This window comes from Leuciscus leuciscus, assembly GCF_965113295.1.
Source record: "Leuciscus leuciscus genome assembly, chromosome: 3".
Lineage (NCBI taxonomy): Eukaryota > Metazoa > Chordata > Actinopteri > Cypriniformes > Leuciscidae > Leuciscus > Leuciscus leuciscus.
In genome coordinates this window covers 7,467,943-7,494,329 of record NC_138727.1, presented here as the reverse complement: position 1 = coordinate 7,494,329, position 26,387 = coordinate 7,467,943, and the positions used below count along the sequence as shown (strand labels likewise).

General features: G+C 37.6%; 1 protein-coding gene across 1 annotated transcript; it reads left to right on the top strand.

Annotated features, from left to right (window-relative positions):
* Window positions 1-11,523: 11,523 nt before the first annotated feature.
* Window positions 11,524-21,851, top strand: LOC309494451 (interferon-induced GTP-binding protein MxB-like). The gene is made up of 12 exons (XM_082163819.1): window positions 11,524-11,861; window positions 12,178-12,315; window positions 13,848-14,002; window positions 14,179-14,317; window positions 14,394-14,592; window positions 15,360-15,438; window positions 15,541-15,663; window positions 16,464-16,605; window positions 18,296-18,454; window positions 19,327-19,403; window positions 20,470-20,694; window positions 20,784-21,851. Exons 1-12 carry the CDS (start codon window positions 11,672-11,674, stop codon window positions 21,006-21,008), a joined length of 1,851 nt encoding a protein of 616 aa, XP_082019945.1. The 5' UTR covers window positions 11,524-11,671; the 3' UTR covers window positions 21,009-21,851.
* Window positions 21,852-26,387: the final 4,536 nt, after the last annotated feature.

Genomic DNA, 26,387 nt, shown 5'->3' with positions numbered 1-26,387 from the left:
TTCATTTTATTAGCCTCTTATTTCATTATTTGTCCTTTTTAGCCTATTTACAGTTCATGGTCCTCTGACGTCTGAATGGTTTGTCGTCCAGTCCCTCCTGCCCGGTCTGGCGCATAGCGCAGCCACTTTTGCACAGCCTGGGCAAAAGTAAATTGGTTGGCGGTGGCTGTCCCCATCTGCTGTGTAAGAGCATCTAAAACAGAAAATACAAGCACAATGCAAAAAATGTGCCTTTCATTTAAACAGAACACCCACATATTTGCACACTTGGAAACAAATTCAGTAGCCTAGGCCTAGGATTTTTCAATGATCGGATAAGGTAATTTGTCCAGTGTTGTAGGCTAGCCTTATGTTTTCCCTATAAAGCACTTTTCAAAATTGCCCAATATGTCCATGGGTTTATTCAAATTAAAGTGAGGCAAAAATGATCCGCTTGCAGTGACACCTTTCACAAAAAAACTATATACACTTCAATGTATAAAATATACTTTGATTCTCAGTGTATAAAGGTTCTTCAGTTAAAGGTATAGCGGAGGATGTTTTACTTCCTGGTGGGTAGTCTAAACTATTGGTCCTCCTAATTGTCAATCATTCTGGTGAATCAATCAAACTTTTCAAAAAGTGGAGAGGGCGGGTCTTATCTAAAATTTGGAAAGATCCTCCGCTATACCTTTAAGAGTAGGCTAGTGAGTGAGTTTCTCTTTTGTTGTTTTATTAACATTAAAGGGATAGTTCACCTAAATTCTGTCATCATTTACTCACTCTCAAATTGTTTTAAACCAGATGTTTATATTGAACATAAAAGTTATTTTGAAGAATGTGGGTAACCAAACAGTTGCTGGTCTCCATTGACTTCCATAGTATTTTTTTTTTCTTTTCTTTTTTTCTACTATGGAAGCATTTGGGGACCAGCAACTGTTTGGTTACCCACATTATTCAAAATGTCTTTTTTTTTTAGTTCAGCACAAGAAAGAAATTAATACAGACATGGAACAACATGAGAGTGAGTAAATCATGACGTATTTTTTGGAAGGTGAACTATTCGTTTAAGGACAAGGGGCAGTGTTTGACAGTGCGCGCGCGCGCGCGCTTCGGGCGTAGGCTACGCGCTCAGAAAAAAAGTGAATCATGTCAGAACAGAACGCCAATGAAAAGTCTAACTGGCAAAGCTTTAAAGCACGAGCAAATAATAAACTGTTGTGATTGCGAATAAGTGCAGTGTCCTGTGAGTGCAACTCTACCGCTGCGTTAACGTGTGATGTGAATGTACGTCGACTTGTACAGTGTTGGGACGGAGGCGACAGAACTGCAGCTGACGGAATGTGCGCTGTAGAACGATACTACCATATTTCTTCCAAAGCAGATCGTGGAGACATTTTAATCCACGCTAGCTATCACAAGCATTGGAGGTTTTGCTAACTTTGTAACCTGTTGGAAGCGAACCACGATAGCCATTATCAGCACGAAGTTACATTAACTTTGGCAGATTTTGACATTGGTTTAACAAAATCTATTTCAATGACTGCAGCACTGCGTCGGTTACTACACTAACCATCATGTTAACGAGTAGCCTAACAGTATTTGATTTGGTACAATTCATTCATAACGAACATTAAGCAAGCTTACCTGATCGTATGGGCAGAGCCGTCGCATATTCATGGGTTTCATCCGGTCCCTTTCCACAGTATAAAATCAAGCACCTAGATTATGAATGCAGACTGCATTGTGCTTGATTAATACACCTGTGGAAAGGGACCGGATGAAATCCATGAATAGACTGTGCGTATACTGTGCAACCGCACAGGGCCTCGCGCCACTAGGGGGCCTCGCAATCCTGCTGGTTTATCTATTTATTTATTTATTTATTGTCCCCACCACTTTTTAAAACACCTTGCGGCACGAATGTAACAATTCTATAAATAAATACAACATCTCCAGTTAACTGGCAGAGCATTAATTTCGTTTAAGAGACGATCTAGTGCTGAAATGTGTTTTTTAACACACAAAAGTTCTACCACTGGACCATTAGGATACACATTGGTTAAGTAGGCTGATCTATGTATGTATTCACACGAAAATTCTCGAGCTGACTTTATGTAAAGCCACTCGTTGCACAGGTGATTTTTTTCCCCTCTGAAATAAATAGCAAAAAGTCATAGCTGAGACTATGTGCATGATTATGCTGTATTATTCTACTTGATAAAAACGTATTGCAGCGAGATAATGCGTGCAATAGAACTAGAACAGCTACGTCCGTGTGACTGTTATTCATGCGCAATTGAACATTTCAAGTTCGCACAGGGCCTCGCACCCCACCTGCGACGGCACTGCGTATGGGTCCCGAGGGCTGTACGTACCGGTGCAGTAAGTTTGGTCTACCACCCGTTGATCTCCCGGTCTACCAAAAATCGATGCATTTTCAATCATATTTCCCGGTCAACTACCGTATATGTCGATGACTTTTCAACAACAGGTCGTTTCCCGGTCAACTCTAAATCAATGACTTTTCAACACATTGGCAATCGTGTTGAACCAAATATCAATGCTTAATCAATCATAAAGATAACTATCAATGTTGTTCCAATGTTGTTGTCATCAACATTAATAACGCCAGGTTTCATCGATATGGTATAATGCTGATTCAACATTTATTTTGCATTGAAATTTCAATATCAACCATAATGATGATTCAGATGGAAAATCAATATTTATTCAGTGTTGGCTTGCTGTCTGATCAGTTATCAAGGAAAGCATGCACACATTTTTTTTTTTTTTTTTTTCTGATCAAGGTATAGGTTACCATACAAGTAAACAATACAATATTTTTGTAGGCCTACCCATTTCAGTCAAAATGTTAAACAACAAGTGCACTGTAACGCTAAAAGATGAGGTGTTTGTTGCCCAGAGAGAAAAACAATATGTGGTGTCGGAGAAAGATGCACGAGAGATGGCGTATTTTCCCCGGGTTTAATAAAATTACTTAAACGTCACACTCACCCACATACATGGGGATTGAGTGAGAAAAAGCCTACAAATAAACATTCCACTCTGGTCAGAAATAGAAAGGAAAATAAAAGAAAGTGTGCAAAAGTCGGTAGAGCGGTTATCTCTTCACATGCTCATCTATTACATCTATTAAGCTACAGACTCACTCTCTACGCACATGCGCAGTTCTCATTGTATCCCGAATTACCGTAAATGCTCTAAGTGACCGTTACAGCATCCGAGAGGTAAAATATTTATTGGTCTGTGTATTTTATTTTTAAGTCATAATTAGCCTAGCCTACATATTTACAATTTGGCCCGGGTTACTTTTGAGGTCTGGTAGCCTACAAATGACAGACATAGCCTATAGCCTACGCATAGGCTAATACAGCTGCTCCATTATATGTAGCCTAGATACGATTAAAATATATCTCGATTCAAACTGGTGACTAAATGACAATGACTCCGCTTTGTCTATTAAACCTTTAAAATACGTACAATCCGACAGAATTTCTCCGCGTGGTCTGTTCGGGCTCAACGACTTTAAATCAATGCCATGCAGTCAGACTTCGTTATAAAAAATATTAGTCAATTTATTTATTACAATTAGTATCTCTAGTAGCAACAAGGAAATAGGCAACTCTATATAAGTATTAATTAGCCTAAAGTACAAATACCCTATCAAAATGTTTTTCAATCAAGACAATATCAGCAATAGTTCTGGTGCCGGAGAAGTTCTTCAAGAGGCCACGAAACCACTGTCGTCGTCACGGATATTTAAAGATAAATTAGGGACCTCCCAGAAGGAGGTCATCCAGATTGGGAACACCCTCTCTGCTTATATAAAACTGGTTGTCTCTTCCTCTTGTCTCCTCAAGTGCTCTTTGGCTGCCTTCTGCGTCTCATCTGCAACATATTCATCTCTTATCTGATGGTAACGCATTCTCTTTTTTCCCCCTTTCATCTAATATTTGTGCTCTTTCTTACATGTTTTTTCTCTCTATTCTTATTTTAATAAAAAATAATGATATGAAAAAGTGGTCTTTCTTATAGATGTTTTCTCTCTCTGATCTACTTTTAATAAAATACTTTTTTTCCTATACATGTTTTCTCTATACTTTGAGCATAAGAAGCGGTCTCATTCTTACCTCTTTGACTTCGAATTTAAGCCGATTTTGCACTTGCACACACGTAGGCTATAACTCTGCAAAGCTCTGCAGCCTAACACTCACATTAGGCTACTACTGGATGAATATAATACATCATATAAATGTTATATTAATTGTATTAAAAATAAAATAACTATGTAACAGTAACATAATTGCCAATTGCATAATTGCTTTTCCAGGGAATAAACAAAATAATAAAAGATTATACATCAGCTAAATACGTCAAACAACGAAGCAGGGTAATTGTATTCTTATGCATATTACACAACATGTAATACAAAATGTTGTAATTTCAGGATAATAATTTCATGTCATCAAGAGTATCCGTAGGTTCGCACATATATGACTAGTTTATTTTCGGCTCTACTCACTCCGAATGGCAGAGCCCTTAAAGTGGGCAGCAGGACACTTGTGTGTCATAACTCATAATGAAGGAATTTAATAGGGTTAAGCTCAGTTTTTGTTTTGTTTTTCTGTCTCTGTTTCTGCAGGCTATCAGGATCAACACATGTTCTTAAACTGAGACTGCATTTGCGATCTTTGTCTGATGAGAGCACTGATCCCTCTGGTGTAACATCATCATGGTGGTGCTCATAAACTGGACTTAATTTTCACACTTCTTTTACTTTTAGCTTTTGAATATATTGGAAACTCACAACAAAATTTTATAATTTTCACAGACTCTAAATCATATCAAGTAATGGAAGCTTTAAAAACTGATCATCCTTTGGTTGACTGCATTTTAACTAAAGTGGACCACTTACAGAATACATTTTTTTCTATTATCTTCTGGCTCATATTGGTCTTTCGGGAAATGAACGAGCTGATATAGATGCAAAGGAGGCTATTAATCTGGAAGTAGAAGAATGTCAAATACCTCCTTCAGTCCTTAGACCTGTCAATCATTATATATTAAAAAAGTGGCAAGAAGAATGGAATACATATACAAACAAAAAATTAAATTTAATCCATCCTGAAATTTCCAACAGACTTTTAATCTCCTTTAAATAAGATTTGATCAAATGGTGTTCACTAGATGTCGCATAGGTCATACAAGATTGCATTTGTGCTTAAAGGTGAAGACCCAACTCTATGTACTGCAAGACCACCCCCCGGCTGATATACTGGACTGTTCCACTTTTAATGCAAGTAGTATGGCTCACTTAAGGACTTGTTTAGTGAGATTTTAACTAAAAAGTGTTTAGAATTTTGATTATATATGTAAAACATTTTGAATATGTTTATTTATTTATTTATTTATTTATTTATTGTTTGTATTCATTTCGAACTTCTTTCAGTTGGCTTTCTTGAACTATCAAGCTGACAGTTTTAAATGTATTACAAGTTAATTTTTAATGCTTTTACATTTCACACAAATAAAATCACATACATTTTCAGTGATAAATATTCAGTGCTGCATTTCAAACATCAGATTTAAAGATTTTTCGTTTTGTTTGATCAATTACTTTCAATTCTTGTAGAGAGTTCAAAAGTTTCTAAAGCCAGAACCTGAAAGATGCAAAATGATAAGCTGGGAGAGAATAGGCTTGTTTGAGATAGAGACCTGCGCGGGACACAATTTTCAGTCCCGCTCCCGCCCGCTCCCGCAGTGTTCAGTCCCGCTCCCGCCCGCTCCCGCAAAGATTTGTCATTTTTAGTCCCGCTCCCGCCCGCATCTGTGATATTATGTCCCGCTCCCGCCCGCAAATGCCCGCAAGACGGCAGGCAGGATGTATGTTCACTTTCTGTCTCACGAAAGGTCTTGGAAAAAAATGCGATTTGTGTCCGTTGTATGTTAACACCTTTTGGCATTTATTGCAGCAGGCAAAAGGTAGTTGATTCCCCTCTCCATCATGCACAACCGAAAAAGACTGCCAAATGTCTGATTTGAGGTTTCGTGAATTTTTTTTTTTTGTAGTAAATGTGCCTTTCTTTAGAGAAGTACTTACATCTGAAGCGCTTAGGCCTATATCTGAAGCACTAGAGGTGCTCTTTTCCTCCACCATGCTGTCTCTTTTGAACTTGAAGCTTTCGAATTCGAACACGGAGCAGCGGGAAGGAATTGTCTCTAAACAAGTGTGCGTGAGATTAGGTTCCGCCCTACCCCAAACGACAACATCCAAGTTTAGGCTGCTTAAAACGTTTTTATTGCTGCCAAACAGAATCTCCCTCACAACTACAAATTATGTACGCTACTTTAATAATTTATATATTTTACTTTACACTCATATTTAATTTGCGGGAGTGCAGCGTATCATCCCCCCCGCCCGCACCCGCAAGTGCACCTTCATCATCCCGCCCGCTCCCGCAATGACCTTTCATAATTTGTCCCGCGCCGCTCTGTTTTGCGTCGGGTCCCGCGGGTCCCGCGGGACTCCCGCGGGAGTGCAGGTCTCTAGTTTGAGATGCGCCTTGCCTCGCCTGAAATGTATGCGAGAGTAGGCGGCTGCAGTGAGGGGAGGAGTGAAAAAAACGCAGGCAAGCCGGACAGATCTCTCTTCTCGTAGTGGATCTGACACCTGCGAGATCAAAGATGGATATCGCGGGATTCACGCTCGTGCACAGTGTTGCTAATAAACTGGATGTAATTCAAGTTCTGTTGCTTTTATATGAAAATAAATAAAATTAACAATACACCCAAAGTACTTGTTATTTAATTCCATTCCAAATACATGTTTATCAATATTTTTTTTCTTTAATACAGACAATTTTGCTCATCTCAAACAAGCCTAATGATTTTTTTTTACTAATGAACAAAGTCATTAGCACAGACAATCATGCCACCTTGCCTTAAAATGAGGTTTCATAATGTTTTACTAGGCTTGTTTGAGATGAGCAAAATCTGCGCAGAACCGATCACCGGTGATCAGCGCGAGATGCATGCCGGTTAGAAATGTGTCCGAGTGCGGTCCGCCTGGCTCTGATGTCATGCTGACGTATGTCAAAAATCTCTCGCGAGCGCAAGGCGCACGTGTCGGATTTTGCAGTCGAGCGCAGTTGCTCTCCACCGACTGCGCTGATCAAAAGCACGATGGGAAACGACTTGCTGACGACACAGCTTAATGCTCATTGGTTTAAACAACTGTGATGTATTGTTCTCTTTTAAAATGTTTGATTTTAAAACTCTAATATCAGGTTTTATGTGTATATGTTATGTGTGAATATTCCCAAACTATCTGACAGTGCGATCTCTTTGGGTTATGCAATTTAATTTTTATAAAAAAAGAAAATAAATAAAAACACATATGTCTGTATTAAAGAAAAAAAATATTGATAAACATGTATTTGGAATGGAATTAAATAACAAGTACTTTGGGTGTCTTGTTCATTTGATTTATTTTCATATAAAAGCAACAGAACTTGAATTACATCCAGTTTATTAGCAACACTGCACGAGCGTGAATCCCGCGATATCCATCTTTGATCTCGCAATGGTCAGATCCACTACGAGAAGAGAGATCTGTCCGGCTTGCCTGCGCTTTTTTCACTCCTCCCCTCACTGCAGCCGCCTACTCTCGCATACATTTCAGGCGAGGCAAGGCGCATCTCAAACAAGCCTATTAACAAAGTCTGGGAGGAGCACGTTCAGATAATTAAACTTAATTAAACACATGTGGAGCACACTTTGTTAATCAACCCAATCAACGATTCAAGAGGTGTATATACAGCAAACTTACCTCTGTTCATTTAAAGTTTAACAGCATTCCTCCACAACACCATCTTCTCACCTCTAATCCTAAATACTCTTACAACAACAGGGGAGTACTCTAGGTTTGTGCAAAAAAATTCTGAGCTTGGAGCCCTCCACCCGGACAGCACGCCAAATACACATAATCGTTACTCTGTTTCATTGATGTAAGTGTGAACTCGTGAACAGTCCTACTCCTACTACACGGTAAGTGTGCCAGCAAAAGCTTTCTTTGATATCAGATAACTCAAACTGTAATGTATATCTGAGATGCTGTCTTATCTATCTTACAAGATTATAAGCGTCTAGCTGACCAGATCCCAATGGTGATCCGCTATATGTTGCTCCAGGAAGCAGCTTTTGAGCTGCAAAGGAGCATGTTGCAGTTGCTGCATAAAGATGATTTAGACAACCTGCTTAAAGAAGACTTTGACATTGGCCAAAAGCGGGAGAGCTTACTGAGCCGCCAGAAACGTCTGATGAAAGCACGCAGCCTCTTGGTTAAATCCCTTAGTGCAACAGTTTTAATGTAACAAAATGATATGCTCATGAGATTATAGCATGAAATATTCAGCTTTTTTATATTCATTCATTAACATAATAATTGATCATTTTATCAATTTATTATTCTATTTAATCATGATAGATGTATAATATACGTATCATGTAGAATAATAATAATAATTTATACTCATTACATTTGATTCATTCATGGATCAGTTAATTTCTATTATATTTTATAAAAAATGTCCATGACTGTTTAGTCTTATCAGACAAAGTTTTACTGAGAATTGAAACCGACACAACAAAGATTATTAAATAAACTTTTCTTATTTTACCATCACTTCATCTCCTGCTTTCAGGTCTTCCCTAGATTCCTCAGTCTGCCTCTTAGACTGTACCTCACTTTGTACACAGGCCCTTTATCATTATGAAAAAATGAAAAGGTAATTCTCTAGAACTGTTGCCTTAAAGGTGGAATCTTAGAAACATGGGATGCATTTCCCACATATTATTTTGGTAAAGAATATTAGAACTTGTTTGTGAAGCTACTTTTAGCCCCTGAAGTGCCTCTTAATGCAATATGAATGCACTCACTATTTAATTCGCTATAAGTCCAAGATCTACTGAAAAAGCTTATTGTACTACTTTAAGTCTTAAGCAATACATTGTAGTTTCAGAGTTTTGTGAGCTAGCAGAACTTGTATTTCAACAAATGTTGAAAATGAAATTTCATGGTAGTATCTTATCAGAGTATCGGTGAGGTAGCAGAACTTGTATTTCAACACGTTAAAAATGAAACTTCATGGCACCACAACATTATACAATCAATGACTATTGTAAGTGGAGTTTAATGTAATCGATTTGTAAAAGACTCATAATTTACAAGCAAAGTATATTAAATACTAATAGTTTTCTTTGCTCAAGTTATAACTGAATTGAATGTGTTTCAGATATTTGTCCTCTGTCTGTAACCGACACAAAATAAGTTGTTTTCTTTTCAGTGGGGTTCTGTATTGTTTGGACAGCAATGCTCATCAGGATTCATCAATTACAGTAAAAACTTGCTGGTGAACAGATCAAACTGTTGGAAGAACCTGCCATAAAGATGCTGAAGACCATCTCCGGTTTGGTTGTTTTTTTTATATTTCAATTCCCACCCTTTTCCTTTCCACAGATTTAATTCCTTATGTGTTGACTATTTTCACACGTAACTCACTGTGTGCACGTGGGACCTTTGTCATTCTGAAGAAGGATATGGTCGTTCTCTAGAACTGTTGCCTCAAAAGTGGATTCTTAGAATTTTAAAGAATACCAAGTGTTACGATTTCCTGATTGGTCTAGGGGAGGAAAGTAAGAGCAAAATAGATGGTGGTGAATGAGTGTACAACAGTATGAAACCACCACATCTCCAGGCCCAGAATTGTTTAACAACAATAACCCAAATATCTAACCTAAAATTACAAATCCTCATTAGGAGATGGTATGTCCTAACCATAGACTTGTATAAATGTCTATACAATATAAATGCCAGGTAATGTAAAGGAAAAGTGGTAGCTGGGATTTATATTGTTTAGACATAGATGTTTTCCTAGATATGGATACAAAGATGTTTATCCAACTCGCCCATTGCAGCTTCAATGGATTCCCTAATCTTCTGAAAATAGCACAAGTATTTATTTTTTTATTTGATTTTAATGCCAAATAATTCTGTCAATACATCAATTCAAAGTGTTCATTTCGAACTTCTTTCAGTTGGCTTTCTTAAACTATCAAGTTGACAGTTTGAAATGTATTATACGTTTATTTTTATAATACGTTATAAAACTGAGACGTTAAACCGAGGTCCTGACTCTCTGTGGTCATTAAAAATCCCAGGATGTCCTTCGAAAAAGAGTAGGGGTGTAACCCCGGCATCCTGGCCAAATTTCCCCCTTGGCTGATTGGCTTCATCACTGTCTCCTCTCCACCAGTAAGCTGGTGTGTGGTGGGCGTTCTGGCGCAATATGGCTGCCGTCGCATCATCCAAGTGGATGCTGCACATTGGTGGTGGTTGAGGAGATTCCCCCCTTCCATGTAAAGCGCTTTGAGTACCTAGAAAAGCGCTATATAAATGTAACGAATTATTATTATTTATTATTATTTTTAATGCTTTTAAATTTCACACAAATTAAATCACATTCATTTTCAGTGATAAATATTCAGTGCTGCATTTCAAACATCAGATTTAAAGATTTTTTGTTTTGTTTGATCAATTACTTTGAATTACTTACAATTCTTGTAGAGAGTTCAAAAATTTCTAAAGCCAGAACCTGAAGATAAAGATGGTGGACAACCTGCTTAAAGAAGACTTTGACATTGGCCAAAAGCGGGAGAGCTTACTCTGTCGCCAGAAATGTCTGATGAAAGCACGCAGCCTCTTGGTTAAATCCATTAGTCGATTGCAACAGTTTTAATGCAACAAAATGATATACTCATGAGATGAGATATTCAGCATGAGGAACTATGTAAATTTGTATGCTGTTTTTTTTTTGGGGGGGGGGGGGAATTACAATTGAGCTCTTTATAATGAAACATGTGAAGGATCGAATAATTGTTTGTAGCAACCTTTCTGTGTAGTTTTATTTTCTTCCTTTTATATTCATTAATTTATCATTTATCATAAACAATTTACAGTTTTTCTCGATTGCTTAAACACATTTCTTGAAACTATGGCTCGTATTCTCAAAACTGTAAACACAAATCCATAATGTTTCACCCAATTCCCCAAACATCCTATTTTCAGGTCAAAATGAAGCCCTGAATTCACTCTTGCTGAAAAACCAAACTTTGCCCTAAGACAGGACACACAAGCCCTCACAATCACACACACTACAACATAGTCTAACACACTGGTGCAATAAATTCAAAACAACATTTCCAAAACTGGTAAGTTATGTTGCTTGTGGTTCCCTTTCCACAGGTGTATAAAATCAAGCACCTAGATTATGAATGCAGACTGCATTGTGCTTGATTAATACACCTGTGGAAAGGGACCTGATGAAACCCATGAATTGTAAAGTGTTAGCAAGAATAAGACAAGATCGCTATGTAACTATCTATTTAAAACAGGATCTGCTGGTATGCAGACTTACTTAGTATTTTTTTTTTGTTCAGCCTGTATGATGAGTTCCTCAAACTAGAGTATAAAACCGCTGGGATTCACTTTGAAACAGCATCACTTTGAGACATCCTATCGAAGAGTGCACAAACCGACAGCAGCTGTTAAATCGACGAGAAGTATTTTCTTTATTATTTTGACATTTCAACATTGTTAAAGAAAGAGAAAATGAGCTATACACTCAGTCAGCAATATGAGGAAAAAATCCGCCCTTGCATCGACACCATCGACAGTTTACGGTCTTTGGGAGTCGAAAAGGACCTGGCGTTGCCTGCCATCGCCGTCATTGGAGACCAAAGCTCAGGAAAGAGTTCTATTCTAGAGGCGCTGTCAGGAGTAGCGTTACCCAGGGGTAGTGGTAAGAAGAACACATACAAAATATGAAATATCCTATATATATATAAAACTAAAACATAGATACATATGTAAAATATAAATGTTATTTAATGACTACAGTCTTCCAACAAATGATATGGCACAGTGATGGTATCTTGCTATGATAGTGAATGATTACTATATGGAATTTGCATGGTCGGCTACATGATAAAAATATTACTGAATTCGGGATTTGCATACTAGCACGTAGTATTGAGTAAACTAGTATGAGTAGCACACTAGTATGCAGTTCTGAATTCAGCATTTGTCTGGCATCCACTCTTTCATGTTTTGTACAGGAATTGTTACACGATGCCCTCTTGAGCTCAAGATGATAAGAACTAAGGGCGAGGACAATTGGCATGCGAGAATCAGTTACCAGGACCATGAGGAAGACATTGATGACCCAGCAGAAGTGGAGAAAAAGATTTGGGAAGGTAGAAAACGCATATAATGTATCCTGATGTCTCTCTAAGACAGCGATTATTATTAATGTCATATCTAATGTAGCAAATTAGCTCATAAGGAAAATATGTATAATTAATTATAATGGGTTATAATTAATTATGCAAATTTAAATCAGCTTTCAGAATTAACTTTACAATCGACTGATCTGTTCATACATCGAACAGACAGCACAATCATAAACTCTAAGAAAAATTATTCTCCTGGCTAAGAACAACAACTTTCTTACTGTATATAGTACTAACAGTAGCAACTGCATGTAGAAAGATCAAACGCTTTTGTGAGTTGGAAACCAAGAGACAACCAGTATAAAGGGTTAACAAATGGAATTATGGGGAACATACAACTAAACTAAGCAAAAGATACAGAATTGAGAAAAGTAAAGAAAAAGAGAGGGAACAAAGAATGGCAAGCTTTACAATTGGTTAATCACAACCTAACAAGAACCATCAGAGAATCAAAATCACCTTAATAAAGGCGTCAAAACTTAAAGATGCGTCTTAATAGTCGAGAAGCTGTTACTTGCATTGGCTTTGAGGCTGAACAAGAGTGGATGCGTGTACAGTAGAAGATTCTTGATGAGGTCGTTGGGAGTGAGCTTATGGCCCGCAGGGGAATACAACAAAAGTAACTTGAAGGGATAGGTATTGTGGCGCCTGGTGATGGGGAGTCATCAACCTTCCTGGAAGGCCTTTGAAACTCAAGGAGAGAGTCGAGGCCTCTCTTGGTCAGTGTCATCAAGGTCCGCAAAGGTAATACAAAAATACTGAATACAGAAAGATCCTTACATTAGAATCCTGTCTTATCTGTTTGGTAACCATGGTAATTTCAGTTAGAACCTCATTTAGGACAAAAGCTATTACAGAATTACATTTCTTTAGTGCATAATCTTATCTTAACTACGGATAGGAAAAGGCGAGTATTACAAAAGCATCCTAACTCTACAAAAAATCCTAAAAACTCCCACTGGTGTCCTAACTTCAAAATTATTTGAAAGCCTACTGTAAAAATCACATAGCAATAGCCCTGTCTGAGAATGGCCTCACATCACAGAACAGTTTGATGTTGGAAAGACTTTTGTGAACACCCAAATGATGTGCTGTACTTTGACGTCAAAACACTGATAATTACAGCATCCCATGAAATACACTGATAGGCTTTGCCTTTTCTACCAGGCTAATCAAAACTTCTCTTTCTGTAACACTTAATTAAAAGCACACCTATTTTGTTTCTACATTTTAATCTCTAGCATTTTCTTGACAGCAGCAACTTGCACGTCGGTGGTTGCATGGTAACACAGTTAATTGAGTGGTTGAACTCAATGGAGTGGCTTAAGATACTACAGATAAGATGAGATTTTGTAAGATTGGATAAGAATCCTAAATCAAGTTAAGATTTGCTTCTACAATACGAATTTGTGAAAAGTGGAAAAGGGGGAAGGTTTACGATGCCTAAAATACGATCGAGCATCTTGATTGCATCCAAACACTAATTATATTTGTAGCCCAGGATGAGATGGCCGGAGAAGGTGTTGGCATTAGTGAAGAACTCATCAGTCTGCAGATCCATTCTGCCAATGTTCCTGACCTCACTCTCATTGACCTCCCTGGGATTGCACGAGTGGCAGTCAATGGTCAACCTGATGATATTGCAGAAAAGGTAAATTTAACTTTCTCATGATGGTTTCAATAATGACTGAGGGGTTTTTTGCCCCCAAAAGTATGCTTTAAAAAAATATATATTTTCTTTTTATATGATATTTTGTTGGAAAGACCATTGTGATGTCATAGTCTGTTTAAAGACACAGGAAAATTAATGATATGCATTTCTTCTAGATTAAGACACTGATCCGGAAGTTTATTACTAAGCAAGAAACTATCAACCTGGTTGTGGTGCCATGCAATGTTGACATCGCGACCATAGAAGCATTGCAGATGGCTCAGGAGGAGGACCCTGAGGGAGAAAGAACTTTAGGTGTGCATTTCTTGTTGCATTTCATAGCTATAAATCAAACTGAATCAGACTCATAACCATTGTTTATCTACTACAGGCATCTTAACAAAGCCGGATCTGGTGGATAAGGGCACTGAAGGGACAGTGGTAGACATTGTGCACAATGAGGTCATCCACCTTACTAAAGGCTACATGATTGTAAGGTGCAGGGGACAAAAAGAGATTGTAGATCAGGTCACACTTAATGAGGCCACAGCAACAGAGAATGCCTTCTTCAAAAACCATCCTCATTTCAGGTGGGTAAATGGTCACAACATTTAGTTATTTATTGAGATTCAAGCTGAAATAGTAAATCCCAAAATTGTATTGTTGAGAAAAAGTCACATCAATGTATATGACCAATAAATGTAATGTGATTTTAACCCTTTTTTGCACATAATATATATACCAGGGCCATGTTACATTCACTATGCTATTTGTTTTCATAGCCCTCAATAAGAACATTGTCTGTAGGACAACATTGAACAGTATATGATATATATATTTTTTAAACAAATAGGCTACAAATATGTTTTTTTAATACAAATAGAAAAACTTAGAAAAAAGAGTGTACCATATGTACCATATATCGCCATTCAACCAAAAAATACAGATATGATTTTTAGACAACTAAAACAATAACTAGACATGTTTTTTTTTTTTTTTTTTTTTTTTTTGGTGGGGCCACAAGGCCAGTAGATCAAATCTTTAGAGTTTAGCCTGTAATATAAATAATTTTGGAATAGGCCTATAAGTCGCAGGATGTTTCAGGTGATAAAAAAAAAAACAGAGACTTATGTTCTGGAAAAAACTGTAGTGAGAACTTTTATGTGAGCGGTATGGCTAAAGATTTTTCCTCGTTATTTGCTTTTGTGGTTATTTGTATAGCATTTCTTAATCACCTAAAGTATGCCCAAAAAAGTGCAAATGCAAATTAGTACCCTTTATTTGTGATTTTTGTAAATTAGGGGTGTTATGTTCAGTCACAGCTCACTTAATGTATTTGTGTGTTTTTTTCTCCAAGCAAACTCTATGAAGACGGTTTTGCAACTATTCCTAAGTTGGCTGAAAAACTAACGATTGAGTTGGTTCATCACATTCAGGTGAAATAGCTCTTCTTTTTTTTTTACAAAAAAGACCTACAGAACTTTTAGACTCATAATAAAAACACTTTATCTTATTTTCATATGACTAATCTTCTATAGAAATCATTGCCTTGTTTGGAAGAGCAAATCCAGACGAAGCTCGCTGAAACACAGACGGAACTGGAGAAATATTGCAACGGACCCCCATTAGACCCTGCAGAAAGACGGACTTTTCTTAGTGATGTGAGTTCAGCATTAAAATCTACACAGTATCAAAGTATGAAGGTAACACTTTAGAATACTGTTCCGTCATTAATGAATAACTACACAGGACCACTCTACTACATAATTAACACTACCATTAACTAACAAGAAACTGATTAACAAATAAGTATTAGTGCTCAGTTGAATGTGGAAGTTCACTGTTAGCGAATCAGTAACTACTATTTTTTAAATACTTCCCAGAGGACTACTTAGAACTACTATATACAGGGTCATAATTAACATGAATAATGCATAATATATAATTAATTCTAAAGTGAAGGTCATGCTAGCCCACTAGTAATGACTCTAGTATTTCCAAATTATTGATTATTATTATACTTGTATATTATAATTATACTAATTATTTAGATCAGTATTCTAAAGTGAAAAACATGATAACTGAAATAAATGTAAGCTTTTGAGGGTTTTGTAAGGTTCTGGATAGGAATGACTCAAGTGTCACTACAAACTTTTATAGGAACCGTAATGATGAACCTTTATAGTAGTTCTTAGTAGTCCTCTGAGAGGTATGAAAGAAATCTGATAAGCTAATGGTGAACTACCTCATTCAACTGAGCTTTATTACTAACTAATTTGTTAATTAGAGTTTCTTGTTAGTTAACAGTATAGTTTCTAGAATGTTAATAGTGCGATACTCATTTGTACCTAGTTACTCATTAATGATGGAACAGTATTCTAAAGTGTTTCCAGTATGAATATTAAGTCATATTGATATCAGTGAGTTACTGACATCTTTCACATTTCATCACTGAATTTAGAAACTTACAGATTTCACAGATGATGCACTCAAACTGACCACTGGGGAAGCACTTAAATGTGCACTAGATCTAATGATTTTTCCAGAACTTCGTGAAGAATTTGCAAAATGGAATGGCATCTTGGATGACTCTGGAAAATCATGTAAGTGAAGCATTCTTTGTACCTTCTTAGTGTACTATTATTATTATATATTTTTTGCTTTAAAATATTTGCTTGATAATATATCTGCTGTATCCCCCTTCATCACAGTTTCAATCTGTTAATTAGGCCCACCAACTTAAATCTCTAATATAATCTAAGTAACATTTTTTTTATTAATAAGATCTTTCTGATGCTATAATGGAAAAAAAACGGTCATGTGTGTATTATTTGACAACTTTGGCCCTATTTTCACCTTGTATTTAGATGCGTTTTGGTCGATCAGATCACAAGTAGATGAGGGAGTCACATTCCCGTTTACGTAGTATTTTAATCTATCTCTTTTGTCCTCTTTCAACCTTATGTCCTGATTTCTTCAAGGGGAGTGTTTATGGGTGGGTAAATGCACAGGCTTTTTCAGATCTTTCCATCTAATGGATGAAATAAGCTCTCACACATTTACATATGAGCAGCAGCTTTCGTTTCTGCTCTGATAACTGCAATACCACACCGAACGAGGTGAGTGCATGTTAGAAATCAGGTACAGTGAGAGAACATTGTGTTTGGTAAGTTTTTTTTTTTTTTTTTTTTGTCTTCAAACCAAACTTGGGTCTTTAGCCAACCATCTCTAGCGCGTACGCATGAGGTAATTTGGCAGAGAGTATAGGTGGTCTTTTGTGGCTGTTTGAACGCTTACATGTGGTCGAATGCGATTTGCTCTGGAACAGTGGTGGTGTTTCACAAAAACCTAGGGTATGGCAATGGCATGATTCCTTCTTCTGGCCATACAAAAACGACATTCCCATGCAATCATTTTATACTATCTAAACAAAATGTGGACAAAATCCAGCTGGAACAACATACAAATGACAATGATAATCTGAGCTGCTAATTGTGTGCTTTATTTGATGTAAAAATAATTTAGAGTTTGAATTTCATTTTTCATGACCTTTATATACATAGGTACTGAAAGCAACAATGGATAGGCTAAAACACCTCAGATCTTGAAAATAAATTAAAGGAAACAACAAAGTTCAAACTATAAACTCAAGGTTAGCAAGCAACTGTATTCTATGATCAAAAGATTATTTCAGTCACTCAGTATGTATTTCTAATCATGTTAAAATGGTGTAAGATTTAGGAATTTGATAATGTACTTATCCATTTCGTTGCGAATGTAGTGCACTTGCAGAGAGAGGCCGTCCACACGCTCTTCTGATTGGCTGTGATTTTTTTTTTTTTATGAATTTCTCTCATCTTGGGTCGAGTCTGGTTAGGACACGGCGTTAGGCTGTTTAAATTGGTTTTTCAAAGCTGAAATTTCTGCCAAAGGGCCAACTCAAGCAACAGAATTAACGAGCTCCAGACAGCAACATAGTGTCGGCCCAGATCCGGGCCACATCTGGTACATGTGGATTCAACGCGTACCAGATATGGGCCGGATCTGGGCAGACACTGGGCAAACACGAAAGTGGACAAGCTCAAATCGTTTTAGACCCCGTTTATTTAGCGTCGTCCAATTAACCGATCAACCAAACTCCATCTTAATACCAGGTGTAAACAGGGCCTTTAATTTTATTTAATGTATGAAAAGCTGATTGACTTTAATCACTGGTCCCTTGGCAGATCTTTCAAAAGTTTATTCTGTGATAATGTAAAGCATCTTCTGACATTATTAATAAATCCTTTGCAGCCATAAATACGATTAAGAACGAAGTTGATAAATATGAAGCCAAGTATCGGGGAAGAGAGCTTCCAGGATTCATCAATTACAGTACCTTCGAAAAACTGGTTAAGAAACAGATCAAGCAGCTGGAAGAACCTGCCATAAAGACGCTGAAAACCATCTCTGGTTTGTGTTTTTTTATATTTCAGATCCCACCCACTCCATTTCCACAGTTTTTAATCCTTTACTAATGTGTTAAATATTTTCATATGGACTTCACTTTAAGGGCCCTTTGCTATTCTAAAGATAGATAAGGCAATTATCTGCCTCAAAGGTGGAATCTTAGAATTGTCAAGAATACCAAAAAACAAGGAAATCTAAATCCATTTTAGCCACACTGAAGTTTCCAGTTTATGCAGTGCATTTGTAAGTACAGAGTTACATATCAAAGAAATTTGGCCCATGAACTCCTCTTTTTGTCCTAGAATAAGGAATTAAACCTTAGAATTAACCCTTAAGATGCTCACGGTAGATTTTCCTTAAATTACTTTTACATCTCACTTTGGATAAAGGTGGCTTAGCACAGTCCTTCTGACACCTGGATTAACTGGCTGTGTTGCATGTAACTAATTACTAAGTAATTAATTACTGTAATTTAATTTATTTTCACTTGAAAAAGTAAAATATGGGATAACTCTTATTTTAATGACATTAAATACTGAAAAGACCATAAAACAATTTTATGTAACCTTCTCCCTTTAAGTTCTTTGGTCAGTTCAAGAATAATTTATGCAATTTTATATTATTTGTATTATTTATATTAAAGAATTAAAAGAGCAGTTGTATGCCTATCCTTGTATTGTTCAACTGGTAGTTAGAAAGAATAGTAGTCTTTTAGAGAGAGTAATTAGTACAGTAATCTTATTACACTGTTGAAAATGTAATTAGTAGTTCATTAATTCATTTTTTTGAGAAACTTAACCAACACTGGATAATCAAGCTCGAAAGATTAACTTTTGCTATAAAGCTGTATTGACAGTGTGTTTGTGTTAACATAGATGTGATTTCAAAGAAGTTCATCCAGCTGGCCCAGTACAGCTTCAATGGATTCCCTGATCTTCTGAAAACAGCAAAGGTATATGGATTTTATGCCAATGATTCTGGCGAGTAGATTCAATAGATAATGCTATTAAATTTCATACAAATGAATCACATTACTATGCCTTTTAAATCATCAGATTTAAAGTGCCCCTGTTATGGTTTTTCGAATATTCCCTTTCATGCAGTGTAATATAGCTGTTTGTGAATTTAAACGTTCTGCAAAGTCGAAAGTGCACGATAAATAAAGTTACGAGTCGTTTTTAAATCGAATCCTACTGCTTTACGGTTTTATGTCACTATAAGATAGATTTGCATAATACCCGCCTATGTTGTACGTTGTTAGCCCACGAACAACTTGACCCACCCTCAAATGTAATTTTACTGATGACTGCTTTCAATGTAGGATTCAGATGTTCTGTTATTGATACAGTTCCCGCATGTGCACTGCAATAAATTAGAAATACACACATGGGTTTGTTGATGGACATACACTTGTTAATTCTAATGGTGAGGAATTACAGTTTCAGCATCTCATAATGTACCTCAAACTGAGTTGACTATAACTGAGAAACTTCCTGCTGGAGTCATCCTTGCGATGGAGGTTAGTGTTGAATAACCAGTTCTTCCAACGTTTCATCATCGGACTCACGCTCGTTTTGATATGGTAAAATCAATGCCATCATTACTGTCTTTACAGTGTGTACAATCGATGAGGTCTGAGGAAACCTTATTATGGCAATGGGCGTTAGCTTTCCGAAACACGCGCCGTACACTGTAGACAAATCACAATAGACTGGGCCATCAGGCCAATCAGAGCAGAGTAAGCTCTCGGAAAAGAGGGATTTAGAGAGACTGATTCATCCAACGAGTTGTTTGGGAATCATTGAACAATGTGGTGATGTGCTATATATATTATGAGAAAATTAAAGTGCTTTTTTTCCTTTGAAGCATGTAAACCTGTTGTAGTAGACCTCCAAAACAACATTAGGAACCTTTAAAATAGCATAATAGGGGCAATTTAAATAAATTGTTTCTGTTGTTTTATCACTTCTTATTGTGAGTTCTAAAGTTTTCTGTATTTTTTTTAAATACTTTCTAAGACTAAGATCGAAGCCATCAAGCAGGATAAAGAATCCCAGGCAGAATCCATGCTGAGGACCCAATTCAAGATGGAGCTCATTGTCTACAGTCAAGATGACATATACAGCCAGAGCCTGAGAGATGCAAAAGATAAGCTGGAAGAGGATGAAGAAAGCGAAGGCATTAGCACAGACAGTCATGCCACCTTGCGAGAAATGAGGTTTCACCTTGAGTCCTACTTCACAGTAAGTGTGCCAACTAAAGCTTTCTGTGCCATCAGCAGAAGCTCAAATTGTAATGTGTATCTGAGATGCTGTCTTATCTATTTTACCAGATTGTAAGTAAGAGTCTGGCCAACCAGATCCCAAAGGTGATCTGCTACATGTTGCTCCAGGAAGCAGCTTTGGAGCTGCGAAGGAACATGTTGGAGTTGCTGAATGATAAAGATGATTTAGACAACCTGCTTAAAGAAGACTTTGACATTGGCCAAAAGCGGGAGAGCTTACTGAGCCGTCAGAAACGTCTGCTGAAAGCACGCAGCCTCTTGGCTACCTATTAGAATTCACTTCATATAGCTGTTTCCAACAGTTTTAAACAATAATAATCCAAATAATAATAATAAAATGATCAAGTGGTTTTAGCTTGAAATATTCAGCAAGGGGAACAAACATGTAATCTTACTTGATGTTTTTTGTTGTTTTTATTTTGGAAATTGCAATTGAGCTTTTTGTTTGGAAACATGTGAAGGATCTAAAAATTATTTGTAGCAACCAATCATACATTTGTGTTTTATTTCCTTTATTATTCATTCATTCATAATCATTTAATCAATGTGTTATTCCATTTAGTCTTATAATCATTAAAAATAATCTTTTACTCATTACACTAATTCATCATTGATCATTTTATATTATATTATATTTAATGAGCCCTTACAGAAGAAAAGTTAAGGATCTAAGGATTTATTGTAGCAACCTGCAGCAATCTGCAATTGAGCAGTCATATATCTGTGTGGTGTGTTTTATTTTCTTTAATATGCATTCATTAATGTATCATTTTATTATTCTACTTATTCATCTAATCATTTTCTATTAATCATTTAAACAATTATGTACTCATTACATTGATTCATTCATTGATAAATTATTTTATAGATTTTTTTTTTTTCATTACTGTTTAGTCTTATGTTGTGTGCTGTGGTGTCTTTGTGAGTTAGAGATAAGATAATGTCTCTATTTCAATGTTTTTTAACATCTCAGGACAATGTTTTGAAGCAGAGATGTTCCATTGCTACTGCTTGTGGCATAACACTTGTTGAATTTGTGCTGGTCAGACAAAGTTTTGTTGAACATTGAAACCGACACAACTAAGATTATTAAATAAACTTTTTAAAAACTAATTTTACCATCACTTCGTCTCCTGCTTTCTTCTCTTTCATTGGTTCCTCCCTCTGCATATCGGGCTGATAAAAGACTTACAGTTTTTCCGAATTGCTAAAATACTTAATCCCATTCTCTGAACCAATTTGTCAAATAAATCACTCTTTCTGTAAAACATTAAACAAATTCAAGTAGTTAAGACTCTAAACTCTAAACTCATTCTCATTAAATAAAATACTCACTAAAATACATTTTGCACTGTGATGCACTTACGTTTCAAAATGCTAAACACTGGCAGGCAAAAGTTAAATAAAACTAAAATATTGTTGTCATCGTTTACACACAACGATTACATTTTTTTTCACACTTATCAAATGATTTGATCAAACCAACTGTAGTTAGTTCAGGTATTCCCTTTCATGCAGTGTAATATAGCTGTTTGTGAATTTAAACGTTCTGCAAAGTCGAAAGTGCACGATAAATACAGTTATTGTCTCCCAAAAGTTGCAGGTTTTTCCCTTTGCCTGGCAAACCCTGTGATGTGGGAAAAGTCCTCAGGCCAGACCCAGCACAAAGACGTGATGCTGAGGCAGAATGAATCTCTCATTGACCTTGATTTTATAGTTGCACAAAGTGTATTGTAACATGCTTTTCATTTAATGTTTTTTAAACTTTAGATAATGTAATCTAAATAGAGCAACAATGTCTGGAACCTTTGGTCACCGAACATGCGCTCTATAAGGCGTTGAATGGTACTAGGTGCATTGGACAACCCAAAGGGCATTCGATTAAACTCAAATAACCCCAAGGGTGTGCAAAAGGTGGTCTTACACTTATCTACCTCCACCACCGGAACCTGGTTATAGCCACTGGCAAGATCCAATGTGGAAAACCACTGGGCTCCATACAAGGTATCCAGTGACTCCTCTATCCGGGGCAGAGGAAAAGCATCCTTCTGTGTCTTACCATTCAACTGCCTATAATCAATAGAAAGACGAATCTGACCATCCTTTTTCCTCACAACTACAATAGGAGAGGCATACGGACTAGAGCTCTCTCTAATCACCTGACTCTGTAGTAGCTGGTGAATATGCTGCTTAACTGCCTCATAATCTGAAGGGGGCAAACGTCGATACCTCTGTAGTATTGGCTCACTATCGAGCAGGGGAATCTCATGAGTAATGAGCTCAGGACAGCCCAAGTCACCCTCATGAGCTGAAAAAACTGATCTAAATGTAGGCAAAAGGGACTTGACTTGAGCCTGTTTGTCCTGAGGCAATGGAGACAAGTCCATATTCCGGATTGCCGCCTCCATTCTATCCACTTCGACCGCCTGCAATAAAATAGTGACTTGCTGACAGACTTGTTTCTCTGATGGTACAACAATATCACACCCCTCTGACTGCGGAACAGTCTCGACTTTACACAAGGTTCCCAATGCGACATGATGCTGCAAGAAGACGTCCTGTTCCCCTACATTAACTATAGGTACAAAGGCAAGCCCTCGGACAAATGGTACGAGAGATACCGAGGCCAAAAGGCCAGCAGGGAGCAAATTCTCTTTCCCCAAAGGCTCAAAGAGCAATACAGGTGGAGAGCCTACCGGTAAGGAAAATATAACAGGCAAAAAAAAAAAAACATAATGAATCAGCAGGGATTCACACAGTTTCTTCGCCCCTAACCCTAGCTAGTCATTCCGTGGACTCATAAGCATCATTTTCAGTCAGCTTACAATACTATAGGGCAGAAAGCCATGCAGGAGTGGGAAGGTCAAAAAGATTGTGACCATGTTGACTAAACTAAAATGGTTCAGATCATACTTAGATGGGAGAGGTTATTATGTGAGTATAGGAGACCATAAGTCTGAGTGGACATCCATGACATGCGGAGTCCCTCAAGGCTCAATTCTTGCGCCACTCCTGTTCAACCTGTATATGCTCCCAATGAGCCAAATAATGAGAAAGAACCAAATCGCTTACCACAGCTATGCAGACGATACACAGCTGTACTTAGCCCTATCGCCTAACGATTACAGCCCCATTGACTCCCTGTGCCAATGCATTGATGAAGTCAACAGTTGGATGTGCCAAAACTTTCTTCAATTAAACAAAGATAAAACTGAAGTCATTGCATTTGGAAACAAAGATGAAGTTCTCAAGGTGAACGCATACCTTCACTCTAGGGGTCAAACAACTAAAAATCAAGTCAGGAATCTTGGTGTGACACTAGAGTCAGACCTTAGTTTCAGTAGTCATGTCAAAGCAATAACTAAATCAGCATACTATCATCTAAAAAATATTGCAAGAATTAGATGCTTTGTTTCCAGACAAGACTTAGAGAAACTTGTGCATGCTTTCATCACCAGCAGGGTGGATTATTGTAATGGACTCCTCACTGGCCTTCCCAAAAAGACCATAAGACAGTTGCAGATCATACAGAACGCTGCCGCTAGGATTCTGAGCAGAACCAGAAAATATGAACATATCACACCAGTCCTCAGGTCTTTACACTGGCTCCCAGTTAGATTTAGGATTGATTTCAAAGTATTATTACTGGTATATAAATCATTCAATGGCCTAGGACCTCAATACATTGCAGATATGCTCACTGAATATAAACCCAACAGATCACTCAGATCATTAGGATCATATCAGCTAGAAATACCAAGGGTTCACTCTAAACATGGCGAGTCTGCTTTTAGCTATTATGCCAGCCGCAGCTGGAACCAGCTTCCAGAAGAGATCAGATGTGCTCCTACAGTGGTCACATTCAAATCCAGACTCAAAACACTTCTGTTTAGCTATGCATTTACTGAATGAGCACTGTGCCGCTGTTCGTCCGACTGTACTGTACTGTATTTCATTTTATTTTTCTAAACTGTTTTAATTATTCTTATTTCTTTTTATTATTTTAATTTCTTCTATGTAAAGCACTTTGAATTGCCATTGTGTATGAAATGTGTTATATAAATAAACTTGCCTTGCCTTGCCTTGCCTAAACAACTCCCTATTGCACTCCTGAATAATGTTCATGCCCAGCAACCCAGGCAACCCCCCGGTAAGGAAGAGTGGGACAGGTCTTTCACCATGAGTACCTCTTTACTCTGGATTATCTTCCCAAGAACGTCAAAATCTAACTCTAAATACCCCAGATAAGGTATATCTAAGCCATTTGCAGCACGTAAATTTAGCCATCCACAACTATGCAACTTCTCTTTACCCCAAGGCTCAAAATGTAGGAGAAAGAACCTCTTTGAAATAGTGGTCACCATAGACCCAGTGTCCAATAAACAGGGAACCTCTACACCACCCATAGTAATCGTGGCAGAAGGACAATTACCTAATAATTTTAAAAGGGCCTGGTTCCCACCTGATTCAGAGGGCCAGGAGCCAACTGTTACCCCTCCTGAAGTGTGGCTCGTCAATTCAGGGGGTTGAAGTTTTCCGTCGGTTTTCCGTCGGCCTACTAGGATTCAGAGAGCTACCCGGCTGTGACAAAGATGCTTGCTGCTCTGTAGATCTACGAAAATCCAAAACACAATTTCGGACAATATGGCCTGGTTGGTTACAACGCCTGCAAATAATAGGATTAACTCGCCTAGACTGATTAAAAGCATGCTGAGACCGCAGCTGCTGCAGACCTTGGGTGAGTTGATTAAGTTGCTCTTGTTGGGTCCTCAGCATCTCCTTCAATTCAGCTAACTTGGACTGATTCTCTCGACCACAAGGGGGTAAACTATGGCCTTGGACTATATACTGAGTAGCGAGAGATGGCTGGATGAAGGACCACCACCTTCAACTAAACCTTGCGAAGACAGAGCTACTTGTGGTCCCGGCCAACCCAAAAATTCATCACAACTTCACCATTCAGCTAGGCTCATCATCCATAACTCCATCAAGGTCAGCCAGGAACCTTGGAGTGGTAATTGATGATCAATTGAACTTCACAGACCACATTGCTAGAACTGCCCGTTCATGTAGATTTGCCTTGTACAACATTAGGAGGATCAGGCCACTAGTTCTATCCAGACTGGACTATTTTAATGTTCTCCTAGCTGGTCTTCCAGCTTGCTCTGTCAAACCTCTGCAACTGATCCAGAATGCTGCAGCCAGAGTGGTCTTTAATGAGCCGAAGAGAGCACATGTCACTCCTCTCCTCACAAAATTGCACTGGTTGCCTGCTGCCGCTCACATCAAATTCAATACAGAACAACCACTGGCTCTGCTCTCTTTTACTTAAACTCATTAATTCAGACTTATGTGCCATCCAGAAACTTGCGCTCTGCAAGCGAACGTCTTGTGGTGCCATCTCAAAGAGGCACAAAATCTCTTTCTCAGACCTTTACCATGACTGTTCTGTTCCCTGCTGGTGGAATGATCTGCCTAACTCACCGAGAGCTGCTGAGTCCATAGCCACTTTCAAGAAATGGCTGAAGACACTTCTTTTGCGACAGCACTTGATCCAGTAATAATAACACTTTCTCTTCTATTCTATTCTATATTTTTTTTTATAAACAAATTAACATGTACAGCGTTAGATTAAACTGACAAGGGTATGCA

Excerpts from the sequence above, each read along its gene's own strand:
- LOC309494451 (XM_082163819.1), top strand. The coding sequence starts at position 11,672 with ATGAGCTATACACTCAGTCAGCAATATGAGGAAAAAATCCGCCCTTGC. Across the intron at positions 16,606-18,295 it reads GGATGACTCTGGAAAATCAT|CCATAAATACGATTAAGAAC; the intron begins GTAAGTGAAGCA and ends AATCCTTTGCAG. Across the intron at positions 19,404-20,469 it reads ATCTTCTGAAAACAGCAAAG|ACTAAGATCGAAGCCATCAA; the intron begins GTATATGGATTT and ends ATACTTTCTAAG.